The following is a 19,278-nucleotide window of genomic DNA, read 5'->3' as shown; positions in this document are numbered from 1 at the left end:
TTATATAAAGTACCTAAACTGACAGCCTGTGCAGATAAAGAAGGGGCAGCAACTTGTATTATATAACTCCAAGAGGTACCACTCACATCATATTCTATGTGACTGTTATATCCTAGATTTGGGAGAATAGCACCCTCATAAAAAGCTCACAGTTTAAGGATGGAGGCAAAAAGATAGAAAGTGATAATGCAAGGTAATGTAAAATGCAATGCAATAATTTAGGAATGTATAAGATGCTATGGAACAGAGAATTGGTATCAAACACAGACTTGGCAGGGCAGGCCTGATCAGGTGAGGTTTCCTAGACTTGAATCTTTAAAAAAAAAAAAAAATAGAAGTTAGCTTTATAAAGGAGAAAGTATTCTAGCCTTCCAGAGGAAATACTCTAGAGGATACAGCACATAGATATGTGAAAGAGTGTTTCTAGCAAGTTGGAATTCTATTTATTGTCTGATCAAAAGTATAAGAAAGTTAAGTGTAAAGAAATAAGGCTGAGAGGTTGCTAGGGATCAGATTTTGGAGGGCTATATTGAGAATTGGGATATTCACCTTGAATGCGATGGGAGGTCACAGATTTTAAAAGGGACATGTGGTTGAAGAAAATCTTGAACGTTGAGCATATTTGTAAGTAAAGGGGAAGGGTCAATTGAATGGGAGGGACTGAAGAGATAGGGGAAAAACTGTTAAAGACAAGCAAGAATGAGACTTAATGCATTGAATAATAGGGTATGTTTAGGAATATAACAGGATGTAAGTAAGAATTTGTATAACTTTGTCCAGGGGTACAGATTTGAGGGAGCTACAATCAGATGGAATTTCATTTTGTTTTTCTTCTGTGAAACAAAGATAAAGTCATCTTTTGTCTGAAAGGTGGCAAGGGAAGAGTAATAAATATTTGATAGAGCCATTATAGGAAATAAAAAAGAAAGCCAATTGGGAATAAATATAAGAAGTCTGGCCCAGATGAAGCTGTGTGATTTTTTTCAAGTTTTGATTAGGAACCAAGACATTAAGTCAGGCTCTGAAATAGATTTGGGATTGGGGTTTTGCTAAATGGTATAGCCGATAAACAAGATACGTCAGAGATGATTCTGGGGTTCTAGGCTGGATAAAGAAGAAAACAGATAATGATAATGGGACTAAGAGATTTACAGAAGAAGTGATTCACCAACCTTTTACTAATGCTAAACCAGATTATCTTTCTGTCTTCTGGGAGAGGTATATCCAAAAGAATTTTTCTGCTTACTACGAAACTGTTAAATACGCACTATCTGGCAGCCAGGGTAAATACATATGAGTGTTGGGAAATTCATACAACAGATGAAGAGAGGATAGGCAAAGGGAGGGCATTATGGAAAAAAAAGTTCTCTTATTTACAGATGCTTAAGAGAAGAAAACGTGAAATGCTAATGTGAATTCTTCTTGGCTATGCAAAATATCTGTAAATAGGGCTCAATTTTGCCCTAGTTCTAAGCTTTTTTTTTAAAAAAAAAGACTTCTGGATTCAATGTTTCTTAAAGATCAGGGAATATGTCTTCACATTCTGCCACTGCTAAGACCCTGCCCTCCCCCAGTGCCTGAGCATAGCAGGAGTTCAATAAATGTTTTCTTACTTGCGAATGATGAGTTAATTTAACTCCTTGAAGCAATTTCAGTAATTTCCTAATTCAGGACTGAAAAGCAGCTAAGTCACTGGGAAAATTTAACTTAAACTGAAGATGCAAAAAGGCCACTAGCTCTTTGGAAAACAGTTACTATCTGACCTCAAAATATAAATAATCACATGAAATACACAGAGATAGAACATATGAACATGGGTTCCCATTTTACTTTATGACAAAAGAGGCATTCACCAAAGGAAACATTACCCATTTTTTACACAAAAAGTAATAAAAAGACACAAACATACTAACATGAATGTTCCTGTAGTAAAAATACTTCTCAAAACATAATGCTCAAGATTTAAAACTGGTTTTAAAATAGATTAGTCAAGATATCTACATTTTGGAGAATGATACAACCCTACTGATCTGAGATGAACACACACACACACACACCCTTTTTATAATTTTACATTTCAGTTAAGGAAAGCAATGGGAGTAAGTGTATCAAAACATTTAAATTTAGTCTACTGTGAATCAGTAGAATCCAAGTTTACTACATCTAAGAAGGCAGTTTTATTTATCACAAACACATCCTGCTATAAAAAAAAAAAAAAAGTCCTAAAATTTACAGAAGTGAGTCATACCTGGTAAGATAATCAGCAATTTTAGGATTCTTAAGGAGATCCATCAGTAGGTCAACTGAATACTTTCTAGTTAAGGTACCATCACCATTTATGAGAATATTAAATATGAGTTGAAAAGTCTGATGAATGTTTCGAGCATGAAATAGCTTAAAAAAATAAATTAGGAAGGTATATTACACAAAAAAATTTAGGTTGACACCATCCAGAAATATAAAAAACCTCAATGATTTTTCAAAAGTAATAGAAAAAAATCATACTTACCTTTTCCCCCACCTCTTCATTTAACGTCAAACTGGATAATATTGAAAGTGCAAATACAACCACAGTTAAACTACTATGAGCCAAAAAGGTTATTAGAGTTCGATAAAAAGATTTCACATTACCCTAAGGAAGAAAAAAATAAAAAAAAATTAAAATGAAAAATTACAAGTTTTATAGTTGGTTTAAAAAGTATATCCTGCACAGAGTGGACAAACTTTTATTAGACATCATTATCAACTCTATAAAGAAATGACCATCACCGTGAAAAGATAAAAATTCTAAAGCAAAATTTAGATCACATATAAATGTAAATTCAAAGACTGTTCTTTATAAACAAAGAGCATCTAGAGAAAAAAAATAATTTGAAAAATGTGCCCAACTGAATGAAAGATAAATTATGCCAAGTTTTGTAGCTTTGGAAAAAATTCACTGATGGTAAATCAGAGTGTTAATTCCAAAAGAGATACATGGAGAGTGGAAAAAGAACTACCTTAAACACTGCAGAAAAAGTTGTTTAGCATTTGTCTTAAATTAATAAAAGAAGTGTAATGAGGAACTGTCATAACTATGGGAAAGGCAAGAAAATATTCAGCAAATTTGAAAATCTGTTTCATTACACATCCTGGGGCAGTAGCTAACTTTGTTACATTTTCTAATTACTATTTGGACTTAAATCATTGAAGGGGTAAGTGATATGGGTACTTCCATATATTAATGACAGCTGTACAGACAGGTGCAATCTTGATGAAGACAGCAGTCTCTAGTCTCTAAGTGTTTTCTAAATATGGGCACTTTTTCAATTAAGAAATTGAAAATATGTGTGTATGTATATATGTACAAGGGTACTTCAAAAAGTTCATAAAAAGATTTATATTATCTTTTATCCTATTTGCCATGAACTTTTTGAAGTACCCTCATATACACACACACACGTGCATGTGTATAGCTCACTCTCCTCTTTCTATAAGCCTTTTTCAAACACTTCCATGGCTCAAAATAACTTGTCCCTCCAAAGTAAGACCAGGTCAGAAAAATACAGCACTTGAACAAATGAGATATTATTTAATTTAAAATAAAACAGGTAATTCTGAATATTGCACAGCAGGGAATTGTTCACAAAACACCTTAAAGAATCAGTGAACTTTCTTGATTTAATATACCTCTAAAAATGGTTCAGCTAAGTTTACTTGCATGACCTCATAAATACTGGCAGTTGATACTACGCACTTACTTATTGGATCTTCAGGGTGGAGTGACCATTGATTTTGTGCAAACAAAAGACTGAGGTAATGGGACTGCCGATGATGTGCCTCTCTTCTAATAGCACAGAATAATTTAGTAATTTGTGTATTACAATGTGAGAAATAATGAAATGCTATGGAGATGGAAAAGTTTTAGAAATCAGTATTTATATTAACCCTTAATTTACAATCTTTAGTACAACATACATGAAAGCTAGAATACTTTAAACTATTCATATATTAATCTGATTTCATTAGCTTTGAAGAGTCAACTGGACAAGACATAAGAATCCCTGTTAAATTTTTTAAAAGAAAAAGACTTAAAATTTTCCATAAGCATAGAACCCACCACAAAACAAGAAACATTAAAAAAAAAAAAAACTTACCAAAGTCTTTATGTGTGTTTGAACAGAAAGATTGTGCCGACAAAGATTTGCCAATAATCCTAGACAAGGCATTGTTAACTCATCTTCAGAAGATTGACTGATGTTTTACATTTTTTGTTAGGAAAAAATAAAGACAAAAAGCATTAAATTCATTGTAAATTATTCAAAATGATACAGTAATTTACAGACTTAAATTCCTTTCTCCATGCAAAAGAACCTAACATGTGAAGACAGTCAAGCTTTGAATCATATTGGCAATCTTATTCATGTTTTGAAACAAAATTATCCTATTAAATTCCATGATAAAAATATGTAAATAACTGTCAGAGTGACCATGTGCTACTTCATCAGTATATTCTTCTACCAGAAAGATTAAATATAAACATACAATGTTTAAGACAGCAAATTAGTTCCAGTGCAGAGTTTAAGGAGTGGTGGTAGTTATTAATCCATCACAGAATGGGGGAAGAAAAAAAAAAAATCACAAAACCCACAGACCAGAAACAAATCTCTGATATGAACCTGTAAAGGTCTAACACCACCACAGAATATCCATAAAACCTGGAAAAGACAGCCATCTCAAATGCCCAGGCATCAATGTAAAAACACAAGGATTGAGAAAGAACAGAGAAATATAATACCAGCAATGGACTAAGAAGAACAGCAGATTTATGAAACTTCCGATAGAGAATTCAGAATAAACCTCCTAAGGATGTTCAGTTAGTCACAAGAAAATACAGATAGAAAATTAAATGATATCTGGAAAACAATTCAGGAGTAGAATGATATTCTTGACAAAGAAATGGAATCAGTTAAGGAAAAACACAAGTAGAATTCTAGAAATAAAGAATACATTATCTGAACTGAAAACCTCAACAGAGTGCTCTAACAGCAGACTTGATCAAACGGAGGAAAGAATCAGTGAGCTCAAAGACAGAACATATGAAATTATCCAATCAGAGAAACAAAAAGGAAAAAGAGTAAGAAAAAATGAAACAAAAAGGCGGCAATTATGGGACTCTCAAATGAAATAACCTCTGCATAATTGACATACCAAGAGAAAACAAAAAAGGAAGAGACCTAGAAAGCATATTCAAGAAAATAATGACTTAAAATTTCTCAAATATGGAGAAAGTTGAAAACATCCAGGTACAGGAAGTTCAGAGGTTATCAATCAAATTCAATCCAAAGAAGATCTCAAGGCACATCATAATAAAATAACCAAAAACCAAAGACAAAAAAAAGAATACTGAATGCAGCAAGAGAAAAGAAACACATAACATCCAATGGAGCTCCAATATGTCTCTCTAAAGATTTCTCAGTAGAAACCCCACCAGCCAGAAGAGAATGAGAGGATATATATGTTCAAATTGTTAAAGGAAAAAAACCGTGGAGAAAGAATTCTGTATCCAGCAAAATTAATCCTCGAATACGAAGGAGAAACAGTCTTTCCCAGACAAACAACGATTAATTAATATTAGACCTTCCATACAAGAAATGCTGCAGGGAGTTCTTCAATCTGAAAGAAGATGACACTAAAGACAAGCAAGAAAACATCTGAAGGTACATAATTCATTAATAAAGTAAGTTCAAATGTCATAAAGATGGTAAATAAATTGCTTATATCCTTAGTATGAAAACTAAAGGACAAACCTAACAAGACACTAACATATACAAATGTATAAGAGATAAGCAGTATTAAAAGATGTAACTTGAAGTGACAAAATGTCAAAAAGTGGGAGGGGAATGGAATCGAAGCACAGAGAGATCTCTGGTTCTTTCTTTTTTCTTATATATCAAAGCTAAGTTGTTATCAGTTTAAAATACTCTCTTCTGTAAGCTTCATGGTAATCATAACACAACAACTTATGAGAGACATACTAAAAATAAAGTGAGAAATCAAAATGTTAGAGAGATCTCTGGTTCTTTCTTTTTTCTTATATATCAAAGCTAAGTTGTTATCAGTTTAAAGTACTCTCTTCTGTAAGCTTCATGGTAATCATAACACAACAACTTATGAGAGACATACTAAAAATAAAGTGAGAAATCAAAATGTATTGCTAGAGAAAATCAATCAACCACAAAGGAAGGCATTAAAGACCAGAAAAAAGGATCTACAAAACGTCGGTAACAAAATGGCACTACAAGTCCCTTTATATCAGTAATAAGTCTAAATGTAAATGTATTAAATCCCCCAATTAAAAGACGAGTGGCTGAATACATCACCAAACAAAAACCAACAATAAGCTGCCTAAAAGAAACTCACATTACCTATAAAGACACACATCGACTAAAAGTAAAGGGATGGAAAAAGTATACTTCATGCAAATGGAAACTAAACGAGCAGGAGTAGCTATACTTACATCAGATAAAATACACTTCAAGCCAAGAAAAGTAAAAAAAAAAAAAAAAAAGATAAGGACAGTCATTATACTATGATAAAGAGATTGATGCAACAATTCTAAATATACATGCACCTAACTTTGGAGCACAGAGACATATAAAGCAACTACTACTAGACATAATGGGATAATTTCCAACAACATAATAGTTGAGGACTTTAAAACACAACTTTCAGCAAAGGACAGGTCATCTAGATAGAAAAATTAACCAAGAAACATCAGAATAATCTCTATTCTAGGATGACTGAAACTACTAGACATTTATAGACTATTTCCTCCAACAGCTGCAAAATATATATTGTCCTCAACAGCACATGGAACATTCTCTAGAACAGAGCATATGTTAGGTCACAAAATAAATGTCAACGAATTTTAAAAACTGAAATCATTTCAACTATGTCTGACCACAATAGAATAAAACTAGAAATGGAAAATAAAAGAGACACTGGAAACTATACAAATACATGGAAGTCAAAAAACACACTCCTGGGCCGGCCCGTGGCTCACTCGGGAGAGTGCGGTGCTGATAACACCAAGGCCACGGGTTCGGATCCCATATAGGGATGGCCGGTTGGCTCACTGGCTGAGCATGGTGCTGACAACACCAAGTCAAAAAAAAAAAAAAAAAAAAAAAAAAAAAAAAAAAAAACACGCTCCTAAACAATGAATGCGTCAGAGAAGAAATCAAGAAGGAAATTAAAACTTTCTTGGAGACAAATGAAAATGAAAACAGAACATACCAGAACCTATGGAATACAGTAAAAGCAGTCCTAAGAGGGAAATTTATAACCATAAATGCCTACATCAAAAAAGAAGGAAGCTTACAAATAAACAACCTAACATCATACCTCAAGGAGATGGAAAAACAAGTATATATCAAACCTAGAATCAGCAGTTAGAGAGAAATAACAAAGATTAGAGCAGAAATAAATAAAGATTAAAAAAAAATACAAAAGATAGATGAAACAAAGAGTTCTTTTTTCATAAAGACAAACAAAATTGATAAACCTTTAGCTAGACTAACAAAAAAAAGAGAGAAGACTCAAATGAAATCAGATATGAAAAAGGAGACATTACAACTGATACCACAGAAATACAAAGGATCATAAGAGATTACTACATAGAACTATATATGTAAAGAAACTGGAAAACCTAGACGAAATGGATAAATTCCCAGAGACATAGAACTTACCAAGGATGAATCATGAAAGAAATAAAAAACCTAACAGACTACAATGAGTAATGAGAATGATACAGTAAAAAAGTCTTCCAACAAAGAAAACCCGAGGACCAGATGGCTTTACTGCCAAATTCCTTACCAAATGTTTAAAGAACTTATATCAATTCTTCTCAAACTATTCCAAAAAACTGAAAAGGAAATATTTCCAAATTCATTCTATGAGGCTAGCATTATCTTCATACCAAAACAGAAAAAAGACACAACAAAAAAAGTAAACTACAGACCAGTATCTCTAATGAACACAAATGAGAAGATCCTCAACAAAATACTAACAAACAGAACCCAACAACACATTAAAAAGATCGTTCACAATGATCAAGTGAGACTCATCTCAGAGATGCAAGGCTGGTTCAACATAATGCAAATCAATACATGTGATCAACAGAATGAGGGCAAAAAACCCATATGATCATTTCAATAGATGAAGAAAAAGCATTTGATAAAATCTAACATCCCTTCATAATAAAAGCACTCAACAAATGAGGTATAGAAGGAATGTACCTGGCTAATATTATACTAAATGGACAAAAATTGGAGGTTTTTACTCTAAGATCTAGAAGAAAAAAAGCATTCCCACTTTCCCCACACTTACCCAACATAGTACTGGAAGTTCTAGCCAGCACAATAAGGCAAGAGAAAGCAATAAAGGGCATCCGAATGGGAAAGGAGGAAGTCAAACAATCTATTTGTAGAAGACATGATCATATACATAGAAAGCCCTAAAGACTCCACCAAAAAATTACTAGAACTTAGAAATGAATTCAGTATTGTGGCAGGATACAAAATCAACACACAAAAAACAGTAGTGTTCCTAAAGGCCAATATTGAAACAGTTGAAGAAATCAAGAAAGTAATCTCATCCACAAAAGTTACTACAAAAATGAAATACTTAGGAGTAAATTTAACCAAGGAAGTGAAAGACCTCTACAATGAAAATTATAAAACACTGGTGAAAGCAATTGCAGAAGACACAAATAAGTGGAAACATATCCCATGTTCATGGGTTGGAAGAATTAGCATCATCAAAATATTCATATTACCCAAAGCAATCTACGGATTCAACATGATCCCTATCAAAATACCAAGGACATTCTTCAGAGAAAAAGAAAAAACGATCTTAAAATTTGTATAGGGCCGGCCCGGTGGCGCACTGCTACAGTGCGCCGCTTGGGAAGTGCGGTGGCGCTCCCGCCGAGGGTTCGGATCCCACATACGGACCGGCCGCTCACTGGCTGAGCGAGGGGCGGGGGCAACGCCGAGGGTTGCGATCCCGTGGCCGGTCCCAGTCCGGTACGGGCGCGACACTGAGGGTTGCGATCCGTTGCCGGGCACGAAAAAAGACAAAAAGGAAAAAAAAAAAAAATTTGTATAGATCACAAAAGACTCTGTATAGGTAAAGCAATCTTGAACCAAAAGAACAAAGTTGGAGGCATCACACTACCTGACTTCAAAATGTACTATAAAGCTATAGTAACCAAAACAGTATGGCACTGGCATAAAAACAGACAAATAGATCAATGCAACAGAATAGAGAGCCCAGAAATAAACCTGTGCACTACAGCCAACTGATTTTCAACAAAGGTGTGAAAAATATACACTGGGGAAAGGACAGCCTCTTCAATAATGTTGCTGGGAAAACTGGGTATCCATACATATTTTCAAGACTGAAACTAGACCCCTATCTCTTACTATACATAAAACTCAAGTCAAAATGAATTGAAGACCTAAATTTAAGAACTGAAACTATGAAACTACATAGGAAGAAAACATAGGGGAGACACTACACGAAATGGGAGTGGGCTGCACTTTTGCGGATAAGACTACAAAGGCACAGGCAAGTCAAGCAAAATTAGACAAATGAGACCATATCAAACTAAAAAGCTTCTGCACCGCAAAGGATAGAATCAAGAAAGTGAAGAGACAACCTACAGAATGGGAGAAAGTGTTTATAAATCTACACATCAGAGAAGGAGCTAGTATCTGGGATATATAAGGAACTCAATTAACTCAGCAGCAAAAAAATCAAATAACTCAGTTAAAAACTGGGCAAAGAACCTGAACAGACATTTCTCAAAAGAAGACATACAAATGGCCAACAAGCACATGAGAAATTCTCAAGATCATTAATCATCAGGGAAATGCAAATTAAAACCACAATGAGATATCATGTCACTCCAGTTAGAATGGCTATTATCAATAAGGCAGAAAATAACAAATGCTGGGGAGGATGCGCAGAAAAGGGAACTCTCCTACATTGTGGGTGGTAACGTAAACTCGTCCAGCCATTTTGGAAAACAGTATGGATGTTCCACAGAGAACTAAAAATAGATCTACCTTAGGACCCAGCTATCCCACTATTGGGTATGTATCCAACGAAAACAAAATCAATCTATAGAAAAGACACCTGTGCTCCTATGTTTACTGCAACACCATACACAATAAATAAGAGATAGAATCAACCTGAATGTATATCAGTGGATGAATGGATAAAAAAAACTGTGGTAGGCTGGCAGGTTGGTAAGAGCACAGCGTTGGTAATGGCAAGGTCAAGGGTTTGGATCCCCAGATCCCTGTACTGGCCAGCTGCCAAAACAAAACAACTATGATATATATACACAATAGGATACTATTTGACTATAAACAAACAATGAAATCCTATCATTTGCAGCAACATTGATGGAACTGGAAAAATCATGCTAAGTGAAGTAAGCTGGGCAGAGAAAGACAAATACCACATGATCTCATTCATACGTGGAATCCATAAAAATAACACAAAATGGAAAAACAAAAAAAGTGGTTCTCATAGTAGAGAGTACAATAATGGTTACCAGAGGCCAGGAGGGGAAGGAGAAGTAGTGAACTAATGGGCACAAAAGTACGCTATCTACCCTTAGTGAATCACTGTGAAGTATACACATGTACTGAAGCAACACACTGTACTCCACAAATATGTATAAATGTTAAAAAAAAAAAGTCTGAGTGTAAAAAGTTAGAAAAATTTTCTAAAATTGATTACATGGTTTTAGTTTAAACTAAACCAATAAATTATTTGGTTACATGTTTGGTTGCATACTCACATATGATCTATCAGGAATGTAATCAATTCATCTATATTGGCACCAGAATGAAAAATTTTGACGTTATATGTTAACCTCTGCAGAAGTTGAATGCACTGAGAATAAAAACATAGTTATGAATATAAACATATAATATATTTTACGTGCTCACAAGAGTGGACATTGTGGATATTCTGAACATGTCATCATTTTAGGAGGCAAGAACTTTTCCATTTCTTAAAAGTTTTTTTAAAAAATACATACAAAGAAATGAGACTACTAAGAATCTCAAGGTTCATCTCCCGATTCACCTATTTCTATATATTCTGTCACAAATAGAGCATCATTGTCAACATCGTTCATTTATCATCTTAAACTTGAATACTTGAATGCAGGATGAAACACATTCATATTCCATCAATTCTAAGATATATTTTTCGCATTTTACCAGCTCTAAAATTGCATGTCAGTTTAATCGTGATGCTTTCCTTTCTTACAACTGATGGCATTTTAGAGTCGATGAAATATAAAGGCTATAAGAGTGTTGGATACGCATTAAAGACTATATCTATAGCTTTAATTTTTGTAGAATGTTTCCTCAACAGATTGAGACTAGATGCCAACTCAAATTATAATTTTTAAATGAATAGCTTCCATCTCAAAATGCAGACATCTGTGTTTATAAATCAGGCCAGTTATATTGTAGATTTGTTTCTCTTCAATAATGGTGCTAGATGTGGGTAAGCTTTCCTTTTCTAGAAACATTTAAATAGTATATGTGTGTCCAACCCGGTGTTAATGACAAGAACTGTGCCTAATCATGTATTATTATAATAGCATGTAGACTGTATGTTAATCAATTTTGATCTGAGAATAAGGCAGGCAGAATAGTTAAGTCATAGCACACTGTGGGTGTATACCTGCAAAAACACTGAATCACTGTGGCACATGCTGCTCCGACAAACCACTCCTGCCAATACACTATTCAAATTGTACGTATTCTGAAGACAATCTCTGGTTTCATTGTCCACGGCTGTAAGTTAAAATAAAATGACACAAAATACATCATTTTTATATATAATATTCATGAATGAAATAAAAATAAATGTATATGAAATAAATTTAAAGTTATCATTTAAAAAAAGTATGATATGGCAATTTTATTTACCAATACCCTCCAATTCAGAAGTTCAATTAATTTCTCTATGTGGAATAATTTTAATATCAAAGAAAAAACTTGTTTTATATATATTTGTAGAAATTTTGCAATTAAAAGACTAGTTCAATTTTCTGTAAACCTAAAATACAGTCTGTTAATTAAAAAAATAAATGTAACAAAAATAAATAAAAAAGATTATCACCCCAAAAAATTTGTAATATATTTAAATGTTGAAGGTGACAGGCATTTGCATTCAAATGGTTGGTGGGTGTTGCAAGTGGCAGAGCCTTTTTGGAAAGCAATTTAGTAAAGGCTATTGAATTCTAAAATAACCTGGAAATTCTACTGGGAATTCATTCAACAGAAATACACTAACATTTGAGCAAATTTACTTAACAATGTCCTTTGCACCATTGAGTCTATAGCAAATACTTAAATGATGAGGAAGGTTGGTGGTAATGAGTAAAGACTCATTCCATTTTACTGTGTATGTTTGTGGTAATTTTGTAGCCACTAGGCTAGCACCATTGAGTCTATAGCAAATACTTAAATGATGAGGAAGGTTGGTGGTAATGAGTAAAGATTCATTCCATTTTACTGTGTATGTTTGTGGTAATTTTGTAGCCACTAGGCTACATGTGGCTATTTATATTTAGGTTACTAGAAATTAAAAATTCAGTTCCTCACTTCATTATCGCACTTTAAGTGCTTAATAACCCCATGTGGCTAGAGGATACTACACTGGACAACATAGATCTAAAAAATATCTGTCTCTGAAGAAATGCTGCTCTGTGTTAATATTTCCTGACAACTGAGATTTTTTTTATACTTAGCATACATTAATTTTATGCTTAAATTATGACTTTCCGAGTGATGTATTTTTTTTTTTTTTTTTTGCCTTTTTTCGTGACCGGCAATGGATCGCAACCCTCAGTGTCGCGCCCATACTGGACCGGGACCGGCAACGGGATCGCAACCCTTGGCGTTGCGCCCGCACCTCGCTCAACCAGTGAATGGCTGGTCTGTATGTGGGATCCGAACCCTCGTCAGGAGTGCCACCGCACTCCCAAGCGGCGCACTGTAGCAGTGCGCCACCGGGTCGGCCCCCAAGTGATGTATTTAATACTGGCATCATGTGTATGTGGGGTTTTTGTTTGCTTGGTTTTTTATTTATTTATTTATTTATTTATTATCTATGTATCTATCTATTTTTTTTGTTTTCTGTTTTTTTTGTGACCGGTAAGGGGATCACAACCCTTGGCTTGGTGTCGCCCACACCGCACTCAGCCAGTGAGCGCACCGGCCATACCTATATAGGATCAGAACCCGTGGCGGGAACGCCGCTGCGTTCCCAAGTGCCGCACTCTCCTGAGTGCGCCACGGGGCCGGCCCGTTTGCTTGTTTTTTAATTCAAAAGTAGGCCAGCATTTCCCAAAGTGTATTCTTTCTTGTAGAACACTAAACCTTTGATACACTTCAGATTCCTTGCTCCAATAATTCAAGAAATGCTGCATACAGTATTCTCCTCTTTCAAGAGATTCATAATACATAATTGCTCTAAGACATCCTGCAATAATGAAATGTTTTGAATATGTATCATACTGCAAGTGATTCTATAACTAAATCTGCATTTAAAAAAAAATTACATTCCTACATCTTCCAAAAAGAAAAAAGGAGAAACTAAATACATTACCTAGTTGAGACAGCAAACTGATAATACTTAAGATCAGTGAAGCACTTATATTTGAGTCTTCAAGTAGCTCTACAAGGCAACTCAAGCATTCACTCGGTAATATCTGATTTGATGTAAACAGCCGTGTGAGCTTCTGTCCAGAAATTACCTATAAAATAGTAATAAAAATATTTTAGTTAAGGGTTGCCAATTTTCGTCTCTTCTCCATTTCAAATAAAAAACTCAGTTCTTCCATAGTGCCACTGACACTTTCTTTTCCAATTTAGAAAATTAACACATGCTGTTACCTCTGCCTAGATTACCTAATCCCTCCTTCACTAGTTAATCACTTGGATCTCAGTTTAAATTCGTTTTCTTCAGGAAGCTTTCCCTAAGCCTCTTACACCATCTAAGCTAGGTTTGCCTGTTAACACTACCCTATAGTGCATTATACTTATATTTCATGAATTAGCAAACTTTTGATTATCCAGTGATATTTATCCTCCACACTACATCAAACACTCCATGAAGGCATAGACTACAAATCTGCACTCAACTACCAATATATTTATTTTATAAAAGAATTCCAGTATACTCATTCCACCTTTGAGGGAAGAGTGTGGAAAGTGAAGCCCAAAGCGTAACTACAAGATTACTCTTGTACCTTCCCAAAGATAATAGCTGAGCCCAGCAGTTGAGATTACAGAGAAGATAAAAAATATATATTCTTTTAATTAGCCAGGCCAGGCACTGAAAAATTTATAAGGTCATTCCATTTTTTTCTCCTTTCTTATAATGTATAAACTATAAGGAGAGGGAGAGGGAGAGAGAGAGGGGAAGAAGGTAATAAGGTAAAGCTGGGATTGAAGGCCAAAACCAGGTGTCAGAAAGCATGAATTTTCAAAATGCTTTACGAATGTATTCATTAAGCCTATCTTTTCTATAAAGACAAAGAAGCCATTAATTACCTCAGAATTAGACTAAATATGTTCTAAATAGTTATTTTAAAAAATTAGGTCTAAGCGGGTTGCTTTAGCCTCCCTCTAATCTTTTCTTTCTGTATCCTTTTTTCCCCTTACCCATGTCAGTTTTTCTTCTAAAGCTTTGCTGACAACAGAGTTTCACATTATCTGTTCCCAAGGAGTACATGTTTTAACAACATTACTAAAATAAAAGTCTGTAAGACTGAAAAAATAAGTCCGAAGATGAAATTACATGCATCAGTAGCAGATATTTTGGGGTAGGGAACCTTCTGAGTATTGCTTGTTTGCCTATTTTATATATCTAATCCTCTACAAGATTAAGACATTTTGTGTTTTAAACATGATTCCCCTCAGGACTGGACCTGTATCTCCATAACATAAGTAGTCTAACATGTAATAATTATTTAGTACAAGGTAAAAAAAAAAAAAAAAATTGACTTTTTTTTCCTTTACTCGTAAACACTGTATATTTTAATGCAAATATAATTTATTTTAATAATAACCTAATATGAGGGTACTTCAAAAAGTTAATGGAAAGATTTGTATTATCATTCAATTCTATTTTTCCATGAAGTTTTTGAAGTACTTTCATATATAGCACTTACTCTGGTCTAGGCACTGATCTAGGAACTTTACATATGTTAACTCTTCTCATCTTCATCATAACTCTATAAAGTAGGTGCCACTATTTTGTTTTGCAGATGAATAAACTGAGGCACACACTGATGATACAGAAGCACAACTGCAATTCATACCTAGGCAAATTGGTATAGCTAAATTCATGCTATTAATCATCACACAAGATTAGTGCTATGAATTAACATCATCAAGAATGACATCAGCTCGGGCCGGCCCGGTGGCGCACTGCTACAGTGTGCCGCTTGGGAGCGCGGCGGCACTCCCACCGAGGGTTCGGATCCCACATACAGACCGGTTCCCGCTCACTGGCTGAGCGAGGTGCGGGCGCAACACCGAGGGTTGCGATCCCGTTGCTGGTCCCGGTCCAGTACGGGCACGACACTGAGGGTTGCGATCCGTTGCCGGACACGAAAAAAGACAAAAAAAGAAAAAAAAAAAAAAAAAAAAGAATGACATCAGCTCAATTCTGCCAATCATAGAAAATTCAAAGCTCAGGTTATGCATGGGGCTATAAAGACAAAGTATGGTAGCAGAAGTAAAGACAAATGAATAATCCCCTTTCACATGATATCCATCTCTCTTTGCATTGTCAGATGTTGATCTTATGAGGTCTGCACAAAGACATTCACCATTAAAAATATAAATACTATCCACCAAAATTGTTAAAATTAGGAAATATAAAAACACAAAGGATTGGTGTGGATGAATAACAGCAAATTTCATATATTACTGGTGGGAAGGTAAAATAACATAATATTTTGGAAAACTATTTAGCAGTTTCAATTAAAACTGAACGTAAGCCTACCGTATGGCCTATATAAAAGAAATGAGTACATATTACCACAAAAAAATGTATGAAATGTTTGTAACAGCTTTATTTATAATTCTACCCAGAACTGGAAAATATATACTGTGGGACATTCATATAATAGAATTTTATATGGCAATAAAAAATAATGAAGTACTGGTATATTTCTACATGAATGAATTTTATGGATTATATTGAGTGGCAGAAGCCAGACATGAGTACCTATTGTATGAGTCCACTTACCTGAACCTTACGTGAAGGGACAATGAAAAATCCATATGGGGTGCTGGAAATGTTCTGTCATGATACAGGTCATAGCCACTTGAGTGTACACATATGTTTAAAAAAAAGAGATCAAGCTCTTCATCTGAGATTAATGCCCTTTGCTCACTGTATGTATGTTATCTCTCAATTGCAAAGAAAAGTCCTTAGGAGTAGTAACCTCAAGCCAGTGCTCTTCATACCTTTGCATCAATGGTAGAACCATTTTGTGTACACCCTTTGAAAGTTTAGGAACACAGTATCAAGGAGCCAGATTCTAAGCACCAAATTTCTTCTAAGTCTCCTTTCATTCACAATAACATTGCACTCAAATTCAAACACACCCGTTTTTTTCTCTAAGAGAGGTAATATTTCACACTAGTATCTAAAATGCTAATCTCCTAATTCCTAGAAGATGGACATCTAAAATAGTAAGAAGGGGAGCACCAAAGAAGCTCAAGAGAACAATGACATTTAATACACTCCAGTTTCACTAAAGGCTAATGAAAGACTACCACTCGCAATTATCCTTTTTCTGTAGTATTTTGCTACACTTTGGTACATTAGCCTTTTATCACAGGGTTAATATAACAAAGAATATTTTAAAATTATTTCAATCTATGTTAACAGAGGAAAGCTGCATCAGAGAATTAAAGTAAGTTTTAATTGAACTTATTTTTAAAAATTAAACAGGTCAACGTTAGTTTGAATTCCATGAAAGGATAACAAACGACAGCAGGAGATTAAGAGCCTAAAATAAACAGAAGAGCCTAGACACAAATAACTGGAATTGATGAAAAAAGTGAAAGCAATTCAGGATTAGGATTTTTAAAAAAGTGAGCAATATATTTAGGTAAAGAAAAAAATTTTCGCTTACTAGTCAGAGGGATTGCTTCTTAATCAAAGGAAGTTGAAACAATATTTTTCAAGTTAGAGTTCAAAAGAGAGCAGTAAGCATCAGATTCAGATTATAAACTACCTAAGGGCAAAAACAAATTTTAATCATGACTCCTCGCCACCTCCAGTTCCTGAGAATCGCTGTATATTGGGAGGGCTTGGTTTGGACGGAAAACCAAAACAAGCAGCCAAGGAAGAGAAGACATGGTCCCCAAACACAGCCTAAATTTCCCAACCTTTTGTCCCACCCTCCCTCTTCCGAGAGCCTTCAGTAGGCGCTCATTCCTCTTGCTGCAGCGAGTTGGACGCTAACGCTCACTCGACTTTACCAGTTCAAAAAGACAGCTAAGGGGGGCTGGGAAGAGCCGCTCTCTCTCCAAGGCTGGGGCCGCCACTCCCCAGCGGCACCGTGAACTAAGGATTACTAGGGGAAAGCCCATCCCGTCCCCCACCCTGTAACCCCTCACCTCCAAGTGCCGCAAAAGCTGGGTGGCGTTCGCCTCTGACTTAACGGCTTTGTACTGACTGATGGTCAGGAGCAAGGACTTCAAGCAGGCGGTGGAGTCCATGGGGACCGGCCGCAGCCCCTCCCTGATATCACCGCCACTCTGCAGGATGCGGCCTCCAGCTTTCGCCGCTCTTCTTTTGATTTTAGGTCCTACCCACTCGCTCCCAGAAGTTTCCGGTTCCGGTCGGGCTCCGGAAGTCCCTAGGCACTCTGGGGGACTGTTCTCGATGACGGGCAGGGTTGGTTGGGGGTCGAAGTGTTCCGTGGGTCCGTGAAAGGGCTCGGGAGCTGGACCTCCTAGCCCCCTTTATCTAAGAGGCCGCGAAGTTTCAGCTTGAGATCCCGTGAAGACGAGAAATCTCGCGAGAAACGCGATTGCAGCTCGCTCCGTGGAGGGGCGGTTCGGCGCAAGGGCGTTTTCGTTCCTCTTTGCGCTGTTTCGTGTGCTTCTGCGGCTTTCATGCTGGGTGGCCGGTTTCTCCTTTGTGCGTCATCCTCTACCTGAGAAATGGTCGCTTCCCCCTAGTCTAGACACGGTGAGGAGCTCTGAGGAGGAGAATCTTTGGGCCCTAGATTTTGAGGCGTCCTGGGAGGGGCCTCTTTTTAAAATCTCATACGTCCGCCCCTTCTGCCCAGGAATGATTGTTTCTCAGAGTAAACGTATGGTCATTGTCATTCTGTGGCAAGTTAGCCATGCCCTTACGATAGTATTTGTCAACCTTATTTGACAAAGCTACCTCCGGGTGACTCCTGGGCCAGGTATTGCTGCGGAGGGTGTTCTCATTAGCGTCAGTTTTTGTAAGTGAAGGTGTCTGTTTGTATCTGGCATGGTTGATTGTTTTATAAATCTCGATGTCTACGAAAATGGTACTATTGTTTGCGTGTTTTCATCAGAGATAAGTTAATATTCTACATGTGTATATAAAGGAGTAAGTCAGTAATTGGTTCTGAAGCGTTTTGCTTAATGTATGCTAATAACGAATAAAGCTTTAAAAACCAGGTTGTAAGAAATTGTGAGAATAGGGTTCATGTCCTTTTATTTAAATCGTTCTTGAGAAATTGTTTTGTCTATTCAAAGAACGTATTTTGCGTCACTACATTTTTACAGGCAGAATTTATTTATATATTAAAAATAAAATTAGTCTGAAAACTTAAAATGATTTGGACAACTGAGACATTCATGTAAAAATCTTTGGGTAGCTAATGTATTCATTATTAATGCTGCAAACAGTTATTGAGTATATAACATGGGTTAGGTACTATCAATCAGGGAACAAGATAAGGAAATCCCTTCTGCTGCAAAGGAACTGTCTGATGAAGGAAATGTCTGATAAGGGAAACTTACTAAATAGATAGTACTTTTGAAATTCTCCGCATAAATGAGAGGCAACCAAGCAGTGACTGGTAAAAGTGGAGCCAGGTTGCTTATAAGTCCTGGCCCCACCTTTGGCCGTGTGATCCAACAGAAGTTCCCACTGCTTCAGTCTCTTCATAAGATATGGCTAAGCGTTGTACCT

The 19,278-nt window shown here is 35.7% G+C and overlaps 1 protein-coding gene across 1 annotated transcript in view; it reads right to left on the bottom strand.

Annotated features, from left to right (window-relative positions):
* Positions 1-17,900, bottom strand: part of KIAA1524 (KIAA1524 ortholog) — a 45,091-nt gene extending 27,191 nt beyond the window's left edge. The window contains exons 1-7 of the mRNA XM_008588767.1: positions 17,721-17,900; positions 13,687-13,834; positions 11,755-11,867; positions 10,856-10,950; positions 4,137-4,233; positions 2,510-2,632; positions 2,249-2,394 (exon numbers count right to left, since the gene is read on the bottom strand). Of these exons, the coding sequence (XP_008586989.1) occupies positions 2,249-2,394; positions 2,510-2,632; positions 4,137-4,233; positions 10,856-10,950; positions 11,755-11,867; positions 13,687-13,834; positions 17,721-17,822 (824 nt within the window). The 5' untranslated portion in view covers positions 17,823-17,900. The remainder of the gene's footprint in view (positions 1-2,248; positions 2,395-2,509; positions 2,633-4,136; positions 4,234-10,855; positions 10,951-11,754; positions 11,868-13,686; positions 13,835-17,720) is intronic.
* Positions 17,901-19,278: the final 1,378 nt, after the last annotated feature.

Source organism: Galeopterus variegatus, unplaced genomic scaffold, assembly GCF_000696425.1.
Source record: "Galeopterus variegatus unplaced genomic scaffold, G_variegatus-3.0.2 Scaffold132, whole genome shotgun sequence".
Taxonomy (NCBI): domain Eukaryota; kingdom Metazoa; phylum Chordata; class Mammalia; order Dermoptera; family Cynocephalidae; genus Galeopterus; species Galeopterus variegatus.
This window is presented reverse-complemented; position numbering and strand designations above follow the sequence as displayed.